The following is a 16,561-nucleotide window of genomic DNA, read 5'->3' on the forward strand; positions in this document are numbered from 1 at the left end:
GCATTTAAAATGAAAATTTTTATTCCCAAATAATTCCTCATCCAAAATTAATGTAGATTATAATTGTCAAATATATTAACTCTTATCATTTGTTACTTTATTATAGATTTTGGTTAACTTTAAGTAATCAGTTTATTTTTTATTAAATTTATTTTGGGTTAAAAAGTCTTTTCTTACAAAATTGACCTGAGCTTGAAAAGATTTTCATAAGAAAAATTGGCTTTTTTCAGCGTGAATAAAACAATCCCTCTGCTTAACCCAAACACATTTTTATGAAAGAGCTTTTTATACTAAATTTATAGCATTATTTGGCTTTGAAAATTTGCTGTTCTTCACATAATAAAAGATAATATCTTTCAAAATAAATGAGCACGCAGACAGGAAGGACGGAAGGAAGGATGTGGCGTCGGCGTTGAATAAATCAGGCCGGTCGGTGTATAAATACATAATGTTGTAGGCAAATGAGAGCTCAGCGCGGCACCTGCGTATCTTGGCTGGACCTTTTAATCTCTACTTCCGACAGAGCGTGGCCTTTGCTGCTGCGGACAGGAGAGCATTCAAAGTATTTCGCAAAAGCGAGTTTGTCTCCGCCACGCACTTTCAATAAACATTGAACTTTTGCTAGCAAATTCAATATCAAGGTGCAATTTTTTTGCATTCAAATAACTATTCAATTAGAAACATTTATTTCTAAATTCAAGTAAAATTGTTTCTAAAAAATAAATTTAATAACATTAACTTTTAATCGATTGAGGTGAAGAGAGTGTTTTTATTTATTATTAGTATTTCCGGGAAAAGGCGATCCTCCTAATGATTGATGTTAGGAGATTATGGAACTTTGGTGAAGATCAAGGCTTCTTTACTCGCGTGAGATCAAATTACGTAAAGGTCTATATTTGCGTTGTATCGGCCGCGGTCTCGCGCGACCAGGACCTGTTTTTTACGTGAGCAGACCTCGAACTAAGCGTGTGTGATGAAAAAAAAGGCAGGAGATAAATACAGTGCCGAGATACATGTGGTGTATTATGGCCCCACGTCGCATGCTCAAAGTTGAGTGACTTAAGAATCGATAACCTTTAATACCGCCGTCGGTTTACAGAGGTTCCATTTCATCATGTGCATTAACGCGTGAAATAACAAACCGCGTCCATCGATTTATCTTCAGCACTTTTCAGGTTCGGATTTTTGGAAATTCTATTGAAAGACTTCCTTGGCACATTGGATATTGATTTAGTTACGTCAATTCAAAGATTTCATAAAGAAATAAATATAATTTTCTTGCATTGAGTTATTTTCTTCGTATTATGGCAACCACAAATGAAACCAAAACGACACAAATCACAAAATATTTGAAGGAAATGTATTGGAAATAATTTTTCTATTAAAACATCCTGCCCTGAATTAACAAAATAATTTTGCTTCATAATTCCCTACAAATATATCGTTTAAAATACAAATCCTTTTTATTTTCGTTGACCCGATTTGTTGAAAATTATCGTTTTTATATCAAAATTCTAGTTCTTCTCGGACCAAAATTGTTACCTAATCAATTTGTATTGTCATCAAATTTTAATTTTTCTTTTCACGAAAAATTTATTATTAAATACACAAACCACTCATCAATATTTTGCTCGTGCAGCTCTGGTAAAAAAAAAGATAATAAAAAAATTTGTATTTAACCGGTAAATGTATATTTTATTTTATGCGCCGTGCTTGCTTCCTAATTGTCGAGAGGTAATAAAGCAATTTGCACGCCTAGCTTCTGCACACAATAAACAGTGCAAATTATCCCTGCAGAGCAGAGCACAACCGTTGTCAATTTCATTAATTCAAACTAATTACCTCGTTATCTTTTCACACGGAGCGAGAGTGAATTGCTTGTTTTGTTGAACTCGCAAGGTGCACAGAGAGTTTTTTTTCTCAGCACCTGCAACAAACACACGGTCATGTTTGTCCAATTCTTATCCTGCGCGAGAGAATTAACAACTCCACATTTTATCCAGCTCAAGGGAGTGCGAATTTACTCTTTGCCGAAGGTTCGCGCTTTGAATTTTTCCACCAACTCTTTATTGTCAGCAGCTTCCATTCACAAGGCCTCAGCACTCATCCTCTCACTCTGGCCCGCGAACTACAATCATTTCCCATCGGAAATGATAAAAATGCAGCCTAATTCGAGGCCAAAAATAAAATCCTATCGCTTTTATTATGTTTTTCTTGACGCGTGATAATTTTGTTATCTCACGATGCGCACGACTTAAAGTAAATTGATACGTGCCCAAAATAAAATGATTATTTCACTTACAAAACCTCTCTTTCCTCTGTCGGCTCGCCACATATCCTGCATCCTGTTGTTGTTGCAGCGCACTTCGCCTTTGGCACAAATACAGATGATGCAGAAAAATAAAATCTCTCTCCTTTCATTTATTCTAAAGGTCGCTCCAGTAATCAGACTGGAATTGGAATTTCATTATAATATACATTTTTTTTTGCAAATTAAATTACGCGTGAATGATTAAAATCTTGTCTTTTTGTTCACAAAATAAACAATTGTCACACAAGCGCCAAAAATAGCACGCACTGACCTTACGCTGCCTTTTATTTTGTGTGAAAAAGCTGAAGACCTCGATTGAAAATTGCGTGGTTTTTTCAAGACGTCTGTGACAGATAAAATCAAGACTAATTGTAAGTGAATTCATTGTTCATTCATCACGCTAAGGTGTGGGCTTTAGTTTTTTAGTCGTTTCGGGCAGTTTTTGGTGACCATAAATCGCAACCGAAGCAATAAAAATAATACATCGCTAATTAAAAATTTTTACCATACGCTTCATAATCTTCATTTAAGTCAAAGCTGTAGATTAAGTAGCTGCATTTTTATTTAATTTGCAGAGAGAACAAATTTAATTAGAAATTTAATCTTTACAAAATTTTTTGTGCTTCTGTTTTGCATTAATATGCCCAAAACTTTTTTAACCTCATGTGAATTTTGCCATTAAAGACATCGCGTTTTGAAAAGAAAATAAGTTGAAAACATAAGCTCGAATTTATAATCATAATAAAAATTAACAATTATTGCATTTAAAATTATTGGGTCTTATAAAATAATCTCAAGATTTCAATCACCACATTTTATTGTCAAACAATTAAATTTCAGGTAAATTACAAATAAAATTATCTCGCACTTGTTACAAACCTGAGAGAGTTTCTTGATTGACAATAAAAACACAAAACCCAAAACGCGTCCCCCAAAATGTACAATAAATTATCAAATAATAGAAAAACACGTTGCAACAACAGCTAGATTTTCAATCTTTAATTATTGATTACCATATGAAACCCCCACACTTCCCACAGAACCCGCACTTCCGGCCGCACCCGCGCTGCCTGCGGAGCCAACAACGCCCGCACCCCGATTTGCATTCCAATAATTCCAATAATTCCAGTAATCGTTCCAATAATTGTTATTATTGTTCCAATTATTGTTGTTATTGTTCCAATTATTATTATTATTGTTCCAATAGTTATTGTTGTTGTTCCAATTATTGTTATTATTGTTGTTCCAGTTATTGTTATTCCAATTGTTGTTATTGTTGTTCCAATAGTTATTATTGTTGTTGTTCCAATAATTGTTGTTGTTCCAGTAACTATTCAAATTGTTATTACTGGTGGGATAAATGTTGTTGTAATTATTGTTATTGTTATTATTGCCCCTATTCCAATAATTGGCTTGAGTTCCTGGTGTGAAGCCCATGACGCCAGTGGCGCCCGTCGCCCCCGTCACCCCTTGGGTGCCGACCACGCCGTTGACCCCGACGCCCCCCAAACCGGCGGTGACGCCCGTCGCGCCCGTCGTCCCTGTAAGTCCGGTGCCGCCTGTCGCTCCCGTCGCGCCGGTCGTGCCCACGCCTCCCGTAATACCATTTGTCCCGAGCGCCCCGGAACTGCCGCTCACCCCGGTCGCCCCTGTGAAGCCCGTCAACCCCGTCGGGCCGGTCGCCCCTTGGCTGCCCTTGTTCCCGGTGTCGCCGGTGATTCCGGTCGCTCCGGTTCCTCCGGTGAATCCGGTGCCTCCCGTTCCTCCGGTAATTCCCGTCCCGCCCAAAAAACCAGTCGCTCCCGTAACTCCGATTCCTCCTGTGAATCCCGTGACGCCCGCGACTCCCGTTGCCCCCAATTCTCCTACCGGTGGCAAATGATTGAGTGCAGAAACATCACTTGCAGTTCCTTGAATATTATTATTCAAATTATTATTAACATTGGAAACGTCGTAATTGTTTCCAGCAGGTTTTTTCTTTCCTTGTTGCCTGAAATTGGCGCCGATTAAGGTTCTGAAAAATGCGTGGTTAAAAAGGGGTTCTGTGGTTTCCTCCTCTCCGTCGTTGGAACTACCCTGAGTAACCCCCTCAACTTCAAAACTATCTTCCCCCTCGGTTGCTGCGATAAGTTCTGAATTTTCCGTACTCGCTTCAATTTCGTTTTCCCCACCTGAAAATATACCAGTGCTATTTTCTGCTTCTAATTCTTCTTGATTGCCATCGACATTTTCAGTTGCCGTTTCAATAGGAATGTTTTCTGCAGCCTCTGTACTATTTTCGCTATTTTCAATTCCCGGCGGATTTGCAGGATTTTCGGTGACAATTGCAATATTTTCTTTTTCTGTGCTTTCGTTTTCATTTACATTCGAATTTTCATTGCTTTCACCTCCGGTTTCAGTTTGCTCGCTCGTCTCGCTAATTTCCTCCTCACTCGTGCCTTCGCTCGTTGCATTTTCATTATTCACAGAATTCTCTTCGGCGCCAACAGGTTCATTGTTTTCCGAAGCTACGTCGTTATTATTTTCACCCTGCCCTTCCTCAGGTCTCTCGCTTGTGCTTTGCAAATTATTTTCAGTGCTAATAACTGAGCTACTTTCATTGCTGCCCTCACAATCAGTTGAAAAATCGCTTTCATTTTCATTCGCGCCTGCCTCACTTGTTTCTGTACTATTGTTTTCTAGATTATTAATTCCTTCGCTGGTATTCTCATTATTTTCTGGATTTCCACCACTCTGCTCACTTTCCAAGTTTTGATTATTTTCATCAAAATTATTATCCAGCGGATTTTCATTATTATTGTTGCCGTTTTCCAAATTTTGTTCATTATTTGCTTGATCAACGGAATTATTACTTCCCTCAACAATTTCTTGGTTTGCACTCTCAACATTATTATTCTGCTGGTCTTGATTATTTTGACCGTTACCGTTTTGCCCAGAATTATTATTGTTACCTGCCCCGTTCGTGCCGCCGTTTTGGGAATTTTGCCCATTATTAGTTCCAAAGTTATTTCCCTGATTACCTGAATTATTGCTTCCGCCGTTTCCATTATTATTTTGATTATTATTCTGAAAGTTTCCATTGTTATTCCCGCCATTATTGTTTCCGGAAAAATTGTCAAGATTTGAGCTGCCCCCGTTATTGTTGCCGAACGGAACTTGATTATTTATGCCCCAGTTGCCATCGCTGCCGCTCGAGACAATTCCAATCGCCTGAAGCGCCTGAGAAAGTTGTTCGGGGGTCGTGGCGCTGATCGTGGTTCCGTTTTCATCGTCGAAATGAAAATGCCAAGTGGTGATATCGTAAGGGTTGGAGCTGGCAGGGATGACGCCGTTGTTGTTGTTGTTCCCGTAATAGTTGTTGTACCAACCGTTGTTGTTTGGCGGGTAATAATTGTTGGCTCCGTAGTAATTTGCCATCTGCTGCTGATACGCCTGTTGTCGCCACAAATTGTACAAATAATGCAACAGGCCGCGACCCTCAGGTGCTGGACCAAAGCCGCCGTCCCTTCCCTCAGGGTTTTCAGCCTCCGCAGCTTCTTCTATTTCGAAATCTGGCACACAAAAATAAATAAAACTTTAATTAAAAGATAAATTTTAATTACAATACCCTAAAAAAGGCACGCAAATATAGAGTTTGACGAACAGTAAGGTTTCTGTTTAAGTCATTCAGATTAATTATATATTTCATAAATTAAGTGATAAACGCCTAGACTAATAAAAAAATTAGTCTTCGACTTATGTTGAAAAATTCCCAGTAGGTTTTGAGCAAAAAAAAGAAAAAAATCTTGTTTACAAAGTATTAAATCTATATTAATTAAACTATACAATAATCAAGATTTTTAAAGGCACTGATTTTAAAAAAATAAAAAAATTTAGTAATTTTTAGTTTTAATTTGAATCAGCATGATATAATTGGCAAAACTATATATTGCCAGAGTTCATTCATTTGAGAGCAAATTGAAAAAAAATAACCAATCTTTGAACGTTAGACCAGTTCAGACCTTGCTCAGGCAGCTAGTTTAACGGTTACGAAAAAGTTGTCTGCTACAAGATCGAGTACATGGCATACTTGCTAGACAGCTTATTCTGAACAAAAAACGCTGCTAGCTAGACTTCTAGTTTCATAGAAAAAAACTTGAATTTTTTATCAGAAAGATGAGATCAAACGAGATGAAATCGGCAAACCGCGTAAAGGGCAAAGAACCGTTTAATCTTTTTTTTTTAATTTTTAATTCAAAGCAATACACAAAGTTGAATGAATTTTTTGTGAGACTTCAAATTGTACGAAAATACTACATAAATTTAATATTCTTCGCTGCAAGAACATTATTAATTCATAAAAATATAATTAAAGTTGATGAGATACAAAAAATAAGCTCTTTTATACTTTTGCACTCGGTACTCTCGGAAGTCAGAAACTACTTGACACACGCTTTGCCTCGTAAATGCTATTCTAATGAAACAATTTAATTTTCAAATAATTTGAAATATTTTATAAAAAAGAAGCTAAACCCAACCTCGTTAAAAAATTTCCGATTTCTTGGCACTGATTTTTTTTTGTAAAAAGTTTTAATAACGAAAAAGAAGAAATTAAAAGTGGAAACTTGCCTGCCAGCAAAGGTACAAAGACTCCATGCTGAAGCACCCGCAGAGGAGTCGCATCTGCAAGTGCAATTAGGACAAGAACCGCAAAAAGCGCCTTCATTGCAAAAACGATTCTGTCAGTCCAATGTGCTCTTCGGCGCGGCGGCTGCGATAGTGAGACGACCCTAGTTCAATCTGCTTCTCACTAACCCATCTAACTAGAGATTCATCCCATCCAAATTCCGCAAACCGGTCCTAAAAAGTTGCCAAAAGAAAAAAAATCGTTAAAAAAATGCAATATAAACAAATATTTTACCCATTTGATATTATGTCAGACAGGTTTCTTGTTAATTTTACAGTTAAGAAGAAAAACGCGTGTAATTAAAAGTTGGCATATGCAAATTCAAGACCTACATATTAAATAACCTCCTACATGAAAAAATCGGCAATATGTGAGAACTGGCGGCATTAAATTTTAGAGACAAATAATTTCCACATCTTTTCAGTAACAGTATTTTTATCTAACAGCAATTTTTGTTCATGATCATTTATTAACTAGTGACGGAATGAATTTTTGTGCCATTTGAATTTTTTTATTTTTGTAGCTCATTTAAACATAAAATCATCTTGATTCTTCTTTTGCAACACCATTGGATCCACTTCTATTAATTGAAAGAAATAATTTGCTTGAAATATCAATATTTGTATGTTTTTTATAATTGAAATTACATGATGAAGGCTCAGAAATTTTGCTTTTCAAAATTATTTATCATTAAAGTAGCCTATTCAGATTTTTATATTTATATGATTATTTTTAAGATTCTTTATAACAGACAGACCTAATTGTTTGGCGGGATTTTAATTTTGCTAAATTCACGTTTTCTACAATATTATGTAAAACAATTTCTCATTGCCAACTTCACAAAAATGTTTGCTAAAAACATAAAATTAAGTGACTTTGTTAATTTCCCATTTTTTTTTATATTTTAGATTTAAATAAAAAATAATATTTCCCTTCAATTAAATTTAAATCAAAAATTTTGCTCGCTTCTTGTGACTTTTTAACTAAATTCGAGCCTAAAATAAACTGTCATTTGTTCGGTAAAAACAAATTTTCACCAAAAAGTCCAACAATGTTTGTCTTTTTTTCCTAACCATAATTAATGCCACAAGCAAAAACAGACGTTTTCAATCTTTTTAAATAATAATCTAATCATAAATCTCTTTAATTTATCAACCATTTGTACATCCTTATTCAAAAAGAAAATTCTTTTGGCACCAGGTGCACGCCCGTGGTGCACTCCGAGGGTGCTGCCCCGGGGTGCAATTTCAAGGTGCACGCCCGTGGTGCACTGCACTCCGAAAAATTATGCTATGCATCTCTCATTTCTGTTTTGTGAAGAAAAATGAATTTCCCTATTTTCAAAGCATTTTACATTGTAATCAAATTGAACAATATGGATATTAAACTGTTAAAGCCAGTTTGTTATTTGATCACAGCCTAGAAGAAAAGATAATTTATTATCGAGAGTTGGGTCAACCATATAAAATGAATGATCACGGCGCGCGACGACCAACAAAAACAGCGGTGAACTTGAGGAGAGCAAACGCCCGCACCGTTCACTAATTAGACCCAGTAAACGACGCCCGAAGGTCTCCTGCTCTCGCTCCATCGACCAGAATCTGTTCAGTCTATACTTTCAAAAAGCGGCATTCTGCGCTAAAAATGATGTTGCCAAGGTCCAGCGACCCAATCACTTACACGAGCCAATTCCGGTCCGGCAAGGAAACGATTCCGGTCACTTCCGCGCGCCTCATCGACCACTTTGCCTCAATTTATGAATTTACGACCGCCGGCAAAAGTAAATGTTCTTTCATTTAATAAATATGTGGATCGTGTCAGGGACGAAAAGTCATTCTACGAATATCTCAGATCTACAAACTGGATCATTTTTCAAATATTATCTTGATCCGAGTTGTCATTCAAGAATCGTCAAGACCATAAATTGATTTTTAAACAACTTAAATAACATTTTAGTTTAGATATCATTTTAGATATTTTGTCAATTCATAATTACATAAAATGTATTTTTATTCTTTGAAGCTGAACTATTTCCTAACTTTATTTATTTTCTACATAAAAATTATTATGTTCTTTGTTTTGATTCATAAAACAAACAAAAGAATGGTGAAACTAATAATAAAATAAAATTGATTAAAATTGTTTTATGAAATCATGCCAGCTATCGAAAAGTATTGATTATAATAATTTATATTGCGGCCAGGCGAATTTTCATTTGTTCGATTAATTTTTTGTTCATCTTATTTATTTGAGAAATTTTGTCTCAAGAAAATCGTGAGAAAATTTTTAAGCCAAAAAAAAATGTACTAGAAAATTTCATCACAAAATAATGACCTTGCGTGCAAAAAGGTTCCACAACAACAACTTTTATACAGATACTAAAAAATATTTTCATAATAATATTTAATCGATTTAATCAAAAATTTTCATCCTATGACTATCAGATTCAATAGAAATAATTCAAAGTTGTCATTTATTTTGCAGGTAGACATAATTAGGTGTATTTCAAAATTTCGGTAAATTTAAAAAAAAAATAACTCTAATGAATTAGAACTCAAAATCAGCTTGATAAGTGTAAAACTGTAAAATTTCACCAATCTACGATCAAATTATGCAAATAAGTTATCAAAAATTAAATAGCACCTTTTTTAAATTCTATAAATCAACCAAAAATTAAGATTTCAAGTAAAAAACCTATTTCCTATTAAATTTGAAGGAATTAATTTCAACTTTTTACACATTCTAGTGGGCAGTAATCATGTAGTAAAATTTCCAGCTTGTCCAGCTCAAAAAGTTTATTAAGGAATGTCAGAAAAATCGGAATGTACTATTACATTTGTGGAAAAGAAATGGAATGAAAATAACCAGCCACGAGAGGGTCTGAAGACTCAGTCGAGGGAGCGGGTGAAGCTGGAAGTTGGGCAGGCGAGTCGGAGGCACCTCTCGTGACACCAAACAGGTGGAAATGCTTATGACCTGGGACGCTCCTTCTTCTCCTTGTACAGGGCTAGGAGAGAAACGTTGGCGACCTTGACGACCTTAAAACGGACGCCTGGAAAAATATAAACACAAATAATAATAGTAAATTGAAACAATTTGACAAATAATAAAATGTCGAGTAACTTTCACTGCAAGAGAATTCAGTTACTGAACTATCTTATAAAGAATTTAGTGCAAAAATAAAAAATTGCATTTTCTGTTAATTTTTCAATTAAAAATAATTTAATACCGATATGAATTTAATTTCTGTGTACATTGTTTAATAAATTATTTTGATTGAAAAAAAAATTACCGGGAATGTCACCGACGGCGTGTCCTTTTCTACCGAATCCTGCCACCAAGACTTCATCGTTTTCCTCGATGTAGTTCAAGCAGCCGTCCCTGGGCACGAAGGCTGTGATTTTCTTGCCGTTCTTAATCAGCTGCACTCTCACGCACTTGCGGATGGCACTGTTTGGCTGCTTCGCCTCGACGCCACTGAAATTAATAGCAAAATCTATAAAATCCGATCAAAGTGTAAAATTTGGATTAAAACAATTAAACTAATAATAATTTAAGCTTACACTTTTTCCAAAACGATCCCCTTGGCGTGCGACGCACCGCCAAAGGGGTTGGCCTTCCACCTTGTTCCCAGGTGGGCCTTTTTGTAGTCCTTGTCGGCCCATCTCTGGTCCCTGCGGTGATTCACGTGCTTTCTCGCCGTACGCAAGCCTCTGGGTTTGCCTGAAACGAGACAAATATTATAATTAAAGTAGAAAATCCGAACCACATTGTCTGCGTTTGGCTGTCAATCCACGTGGCCCGTGTGCCGACAAACATTTCACCGAAAACAATCGTCATTTAAACGCTGGCCCGCAAATTTTTTTCAATAATAATAATCAGGCACCTTTTTCATTTCAATTTTCATTAACTACTTGAGGATAATTGCAGAAATGTCAGCGAAATTCGGCAAAAACTTACCCATCGTGTATCGTGTGTGAAAGCGACGGACAGTGAAGACGAAAAAGTAAAATGGACGCTGCAAGGAGCGCATGCGTGAGTTGAACCTCCTAGACTTTATTTTCAGCGCGAAAATTTCAAAATGAGTTTTTCTGTGCGGAATTTTCACACGAAAATGCACCAAATGCAGGTTAAAACACATTTTTCTCATTAAAAGTTTGGTTATCTAAGGTTGAGTGCACAGATTTTCAACAAAGAATGGAATAATTTTGCAATTTTTAAGAAAACTTTGAGCGTGGGCGGAGTCTCGCGCGAGAGCTCTTTGGTTTCGGCGAATACTCGTCGCTGATTGGTCCAAGTGGTTAACACAAGAGAAATCTTTCTGGAAAACTTCGCAGTTGGAAACAGGCAGAAGAGAAAAAGAAGGTCAAATCGCCGTCACGTACACCCAGCTAAAGATTTTTCACTTGAATCGCATCTTGAAGAATTAAAAATGTCTCAAACGTCGACTTTACGAACTGTGCGCGTCAGCCGAGTGCAGCTGGGCACCGGCGAGACGTGCGAAAATCTGAAAAACTGGCTGATGAACTCGGAAACGAGTTGCCCGGAGGCCGCGGCCCGGGCGTCGAACCCGGCTCTGGTGGAGCCGGAGGGCCGGTACGTGCTCAAGGTGTGGACGCAGGGCCGGGAAAAGGTGATGATCAACATCTGCACCGAGGCCCAGGGCCTGCTCGAGCCCAGGGCCAAGCGCGGCTCCCTCTTCCTGCCCCACTCGGTCAGCAAACCGCGGCAGGACGTTGACCTGAAGAAGCAACCTTGCCTGGTGGTCGACGTCACCTTCGGCCAGGGCGCCGTCGCCCTGGCCGAGCAGTCGGACCTCTTCAGGCACCACCTGCACCAGGCCGCCCTGAACGCGTCGCAAACCGCCCTCGGCGTGACCCTGCAGAGGGACCGAGTGGCCACCCCGAAGCTGCAGTGCAAGGGCGACCCCGAGGACTTCAGGATCGCCGAGTCTGGCGATTTCACCCGAGTCGAGATGACCGACGAGGCCACGGTCACCAATGTCAGCGTCGTTTTGCCTGTCAACCCTGCCGAGCACCGGGTCAAGTACAGCTTGACCCGCGAGTACCTCGAGGTTGATTTAAAAAGGTGCGGTTTTTTAAAAGATTTAAATGGAAAAGGAATTTTGTCGATCAATTAATCTTTCTGAAGCATCAGTAATGATTTGCTCATGTAGTAATATATTATTTAATTTATTGGGTCTTGGACTAACTTCCCATTGAATTGAATAGAGACTGATGACTGGCTATTTTACATAAATGCATAAAAATGAATTCTGTTGAGTATTTATTTTGCGTGCTATTTCAAGCATTTCTTGGTGAGATAATATTATAGTTCAGCGTGCCAAACATTGCGATCAAAGTGTTTTGTTTTACACACATTCATGCCATATTATTTTGCAGCTGAAAACTATTTTTAAACCTGCTATTCACGTTGAATGGTTCTTGGCTTTTACCTTTTATGTGATTTAATCATGATTTTTTTTCTAATCAAATTAAATTTTTTATTCTAACTTTGTTAATCTCTAAAAGATAATTTATAACTAGTTTCGAAAGAATTAAAAGATTTTTATTTCATCTTGTACTTAAAATTTTTACCATTTTTCCCATTTTGTTTCAGTCACTCTTTGGTTTTGCACTTGCCGAGCAAAGTACAAGGCTTGAAGGAAGAGCCCCTTCTGCAGACGAGTCGGCCCGAGTTGAACTTTCGATTACTGAAAACAGTCAACAAAGCTGCCAAAGCTGGTTTCTTCCTGGTCAACCAGCCTGTGTCCAGCGTCGAGGACCAGGTTTCGCAGAAAATTGACATGATGGACATTGGAAGCAGTGGAGGCTCTGACGAGGAAAAGGCATTTAAATTTTGTTTAAAAATTAATCACATTTTGTAATCATCGTTCTACATTTCCAGGTTGTCACCCAGGAACAAGAGCTCTTTATCAGCAGAAGTCAAAATAACAACACAGAACTGAAAAGTGAACCCAGTGATACGCTGGACAATCAGAGTTTAGAGGAGAGAAGTCAACAGAGACTTGCAAACATCAATGTAAATTAAAAATTTGACCCGGGAAATTCATAAAATTAATATTATTTTTCTTTAGAAGAGGCAGCTCCGAATTATGGCAGCAAAAACCAGGTCGATATCTGAATCCAGTGATGATTGGGTTAGGAATTTTCATTTAAATTTTTAAACTGAAGTTAAATTGATTTGAAATATTTCAGTCCATGTGTCACAGTCCTTGCAAAGGCATACTGAAGAGCAGCTTTTCAATTTCTGGTGATTTGGCTGCGAGCTACGAACTGAGTGACCTGAATGAAGAGACGAGCAGAGAAATTGATCCTGTTAACTCCGTAAAAAAGTCTGTATCCTTCAGTGATGTCATCTCGAAGCAGCTGTTTAGGTACTAAATTTGATTTATCATAAGAAGGTTTTCTCAGTTTTAGAACGCTTGAAAGAATTCTGTAATAAATTTAAATTTTGGCTGATTAAAATCATTTTCAGAGCTGACTCGAGCATCTTGGGCCAGAGGAAAAAGAACCAGCGCAAGGCTCGCAACAAGAGGAAAGCGACCCAGCGCAAAAGCCAAACCTCGGAGAGCGAGGATGTCAACTCGGAGGCCGAAGCTGGCACCCCGAAGGAGGGCCAGGATATGATGTTTGACATTGATATGTAAATGTGATCCCACTAGTGATACTCCCGATACTGCATTTTAAGAATCCCAAGCCGTATTTTTGCACAATCCTTCTTCTGCCGAATAATTTTTGCCAACCTTTTACCTTATTCAAAACTTATCGAACTGCCACTTGGCCATTTTTGGCAATTTTAACCCTGTTCTGTTTTTTTTCCCAATATACTCGTTCTTTTTGAGATAAAATATTGTTAATTGTTGTGAAACAAAAATTTTAAGCTGAATAGCACTTTGAAAAAATACATTCGTAGGTCAAGGAAGACCGGAACTTTCATTTTGTGTATTGTATCGAAACAAAGTATCCTTCTTGTCACGTGAACGCAACTAAATTTGGTGCGAGTAGCAAATTTCCTATTTTTCTCCTTTCCGTGCCATTTATTGGTTGAATCTTATTGATAGTTTCACACACAAAAACTAAAGAAAATTAATTATATATATATATAAATATTATATTCCAAAAATGTTGTTACAAAGTCTTCGTTAAAAAGGCACTTTGGTAAAAAGGACTGTCCGTATTGTAATAGAAACTTTAAGGTTCAAAACTCTACTTATGCAAAAGCGTTTGTCTCTTTACAAAGTAAAACTTATCATGTAATTGTTTATATTCTTATGCGGAATTAAATGATGAAATGTATTTAAAATTGGTGATTTCAATTTCCTCCCAACCCTCTAAAATGTCAATCACACTTGAATTAAAAATCTAATTAATCCTGCTGGCTTTTGACTGTGTAGAGCAGTGTGGAAAATTGGTGTGTCGTGTGCATAAAAGCTCTGCCAGACAAATGAACAATCGGCCCTGCCCGCAGTATTCATTTTGTCTCTTGTGCTGTGCAGTTTGCTGTAATTTGCGAGTGCCGAAAACGCTGCTTCGCTGGCGCCGACATCAATCACTCTGGCTTTTCACAAAATCTCCGCCCGACAGTGGCAGTGCTGCTTTTTTTTAATAGACGGCTGCGAAAATTCCATTTCCCGCCGCGCTGATTGATTTGCGTTTTGCAGTTTATCCCCGAGAGATTGTTTAGTGCGTTCCATAGAATGTGCACAAAAGTGGTGTTGCGAATTAACTCGACTGTTATTTTTGTTCGTCGTCGCTCACGCCGATTATATAAACAATGCACGTGTCTTGAGAGGAGACGCCACTTCATTTAATGATCTTTATTGGACCTTGGGACTAAATTATGTATAAATGAAAAATATAATTTTATATCTGATCTGATCTTATACGTCATTATGGGTGATAAAAATCGTGAGACATTTATGATCTAATTAAGCTTATAATTATTTTAAAATTAACCGTTTAAAACTGACTGCAAAAATATAAGGCTTTGTTTTGCGTTCGACAAAAAAATCTAGAACACTATTTTAGTCTAATTTAAGAATCAGCAGGTTGCTGTTTAAACAGTTTTATTATTTTGATTAATTTCAGGTTCCAAAATTTAAAAACTTATAATTTATAGAAAAAAAATTCCTTTCACGTTAACGTGATTTAAATGTAATTTGATTTCATTGAAGTCAAATTAAATCGTGGGGATTTAATTTTTGGATTTTTATTTAAGGAAAGGAATGTCAGTAACATCCTTTTGCTATGGGACTAGAATTGTAAAATTTCAGCAAAATTAATTTATTGCGAAATTTAATTGTTATTTATATATAATTAATGAACATGATTTTATTCAAATCCATTTTTCAATTATACCTGTTCTTCTCTTTCAGTTTTCCATATATATTTTGGTTAAATTTACGTAACATGTCTTTTTTCTTGGAAGCGCTGAAAGGACGCAATTAATACCTTTGCTCTCATAATATCAGCGAAACTCACCTTATCACTCGTTATCTCTGGTTTAAATTTTTATCAAAGCCAAACACTTGACTTAAAACATAATGTAGCTTGAGACAAAGAAACAAAAAATGAAAATAAATTTTCATTGCTACCGCCAAACGCGAATTAATCAAATAATTCATCTGATTCACACAATTAAAATTTATTAAACTGAAATAAAATCTGGAAGAAATATTAACTCGTGGGAAAATGGTAATTTATTCGCAATTTCAAATTTCAGTCTCATATATCGGAGCAGGTGAAATTTGTACAATTTTAGTTTGTATTTGAAAAAATAACTAAAAAGTCACTCATGTGGAAAAATGTATCATAAGTTATAAAGTTATAATTAATCCTGTTGCAATAATTATTGAAAGTTTTTAGTCTTATCAAGTTTGTCTGGCCTTGAGAAAATGTGTGTGACAAAAGTACATTTAAATGCACTACTTACTCCGCCGCATGATTACACTGGAGCGAATTTGTTTGCATCTCCTTCTGTGCTGGCAGGTGTGCGTGCGTGTTTTGTCACGAATTCTCATCTCATTACTAATTGCTTGAGTTCATACAAATACAGATGCTAATTTCAATAATTGTCTGCTCACTCAAAAAATATTTTGCTCCCTCGGATCACCAATTCCGTTGCGCGCTAAAAGTTATTAAGAGCTTTCTGGGTTAATAGATTGTCAAATCCTAATTTTCTCACTTGTCAATTAAAAGACCCAAGATTACGTTCTCAATATAAAACTTTAATTACAAATCAAATTCAGCAGCTCATATTGTTCATAAATCATGTAGAAAAAATTAAAAAGGTATTTAAAGACAATTCAATTTGAATTATTATTTGATGCAAAAAGGTATGGTCGATTGTTAAATCAATGAAAATTATTGTATAATTAATATTGCTTGAGAAGAAGGAAGGAAAAAAACGATTAGAAATTTGAAAATTGATACTGACTTAAATTCAAAAATTTAATGAAGCTATAATTGCATAAAATGCCAATTTGTTTTATTATTGATTTTAAATTAATTTAATTTTTTCTTTAAATTATTTGATTGTAATATAAAGCTTTAACATATTCA

At 36.5% G+C, this 16,561-nt stretch overlaps 3 protein-coding genes across 3 annotated transcripts; 2 read left to right on the forward strand and 1 right to left on the reverse strand.

Annotated features, from left to right (window-relative positions):
- The first annotated feature begins 3,746 nt into the window (after positions 1-3,746).
- Positions 3,747-4,193, forward strand: LOC132194020 (homeobox protein ESX1-like). Its single transcript, XM_059615051.1, has one exon. It carries the CDS (start codon positions 3,747-3,749, stop codon positions 4,191-4,193), a length of 447 nt encoding a protein of 148 aa, XP_059471034.1.
- Positions 4,194-9,754: 5,561 nt separating this feature from the next.
- On the reverse strand, positions 9,755-11,092 carry LOC132194049 (small ribosomal subunit protein uS12). Its single transcript, XM_059615106.1, has 4 exons — positions 10,938-11,092; positions 10,541-10,700; positions 10,270-10,454; positions 9,755-10,029 (listed from the first exon to the last, which is right to left on the reverse strand). Exons 1-4 carry the CDS (start codon positions 11,008-11,010, stop codon positions 9,947-9,949), a joined length of 501 nt encoding a protein of 166 aa, XP_059471089.1. The 5' UTR covers positions 11,011-11,092; the 3' UTR covers positions 9,755-9,946.
- A 197-nt stretch (positions 11,093-11,289) lies between these two features.
- Positions 11,290-13,818, forward strand: LOC132194046 (protein kintoun-like). The gene is made up of 6 exons (XM_059615101.1): positions 11,290-12,065; positions 12,597-12,825; positions 12,885-13,019; positions 13,075-13,137; positions 13,196-13,374; positions 13,476-13,818. The coding sequence occupies exons 1-6, from the start codon at positions 11,410-11,412 to the stop codon at positions 13,645-13,647; spliced, it is 1,434 nt and encodes a 477-aa protein (XP_059471084.1). The 5' UTR covers positions 11,290-11,409; the 3' UTR covers positions 13,648-13,818.
- Positions 13,819-16,561: the final 2,743 nt, after the last annotated feature.

The sequence above is a fragment of the Neocloeon triangulifer genome, unplaced genomic scaffold, assembly GCF_031216515.1.
Source record: "Neocloeon triangulifer isolate White Clay Creek 2 clone unplaced genomic scaffold, ASM3121651v1 ptg000005l, whole genome shotgun sequence".
Taxonomy (NCBI): Eukaryota; Metazoa; Arthropoda; class Insecta; order Ephemeroptera; family Baetidae; genus Neocloeon; species Neocloeon triangulifer.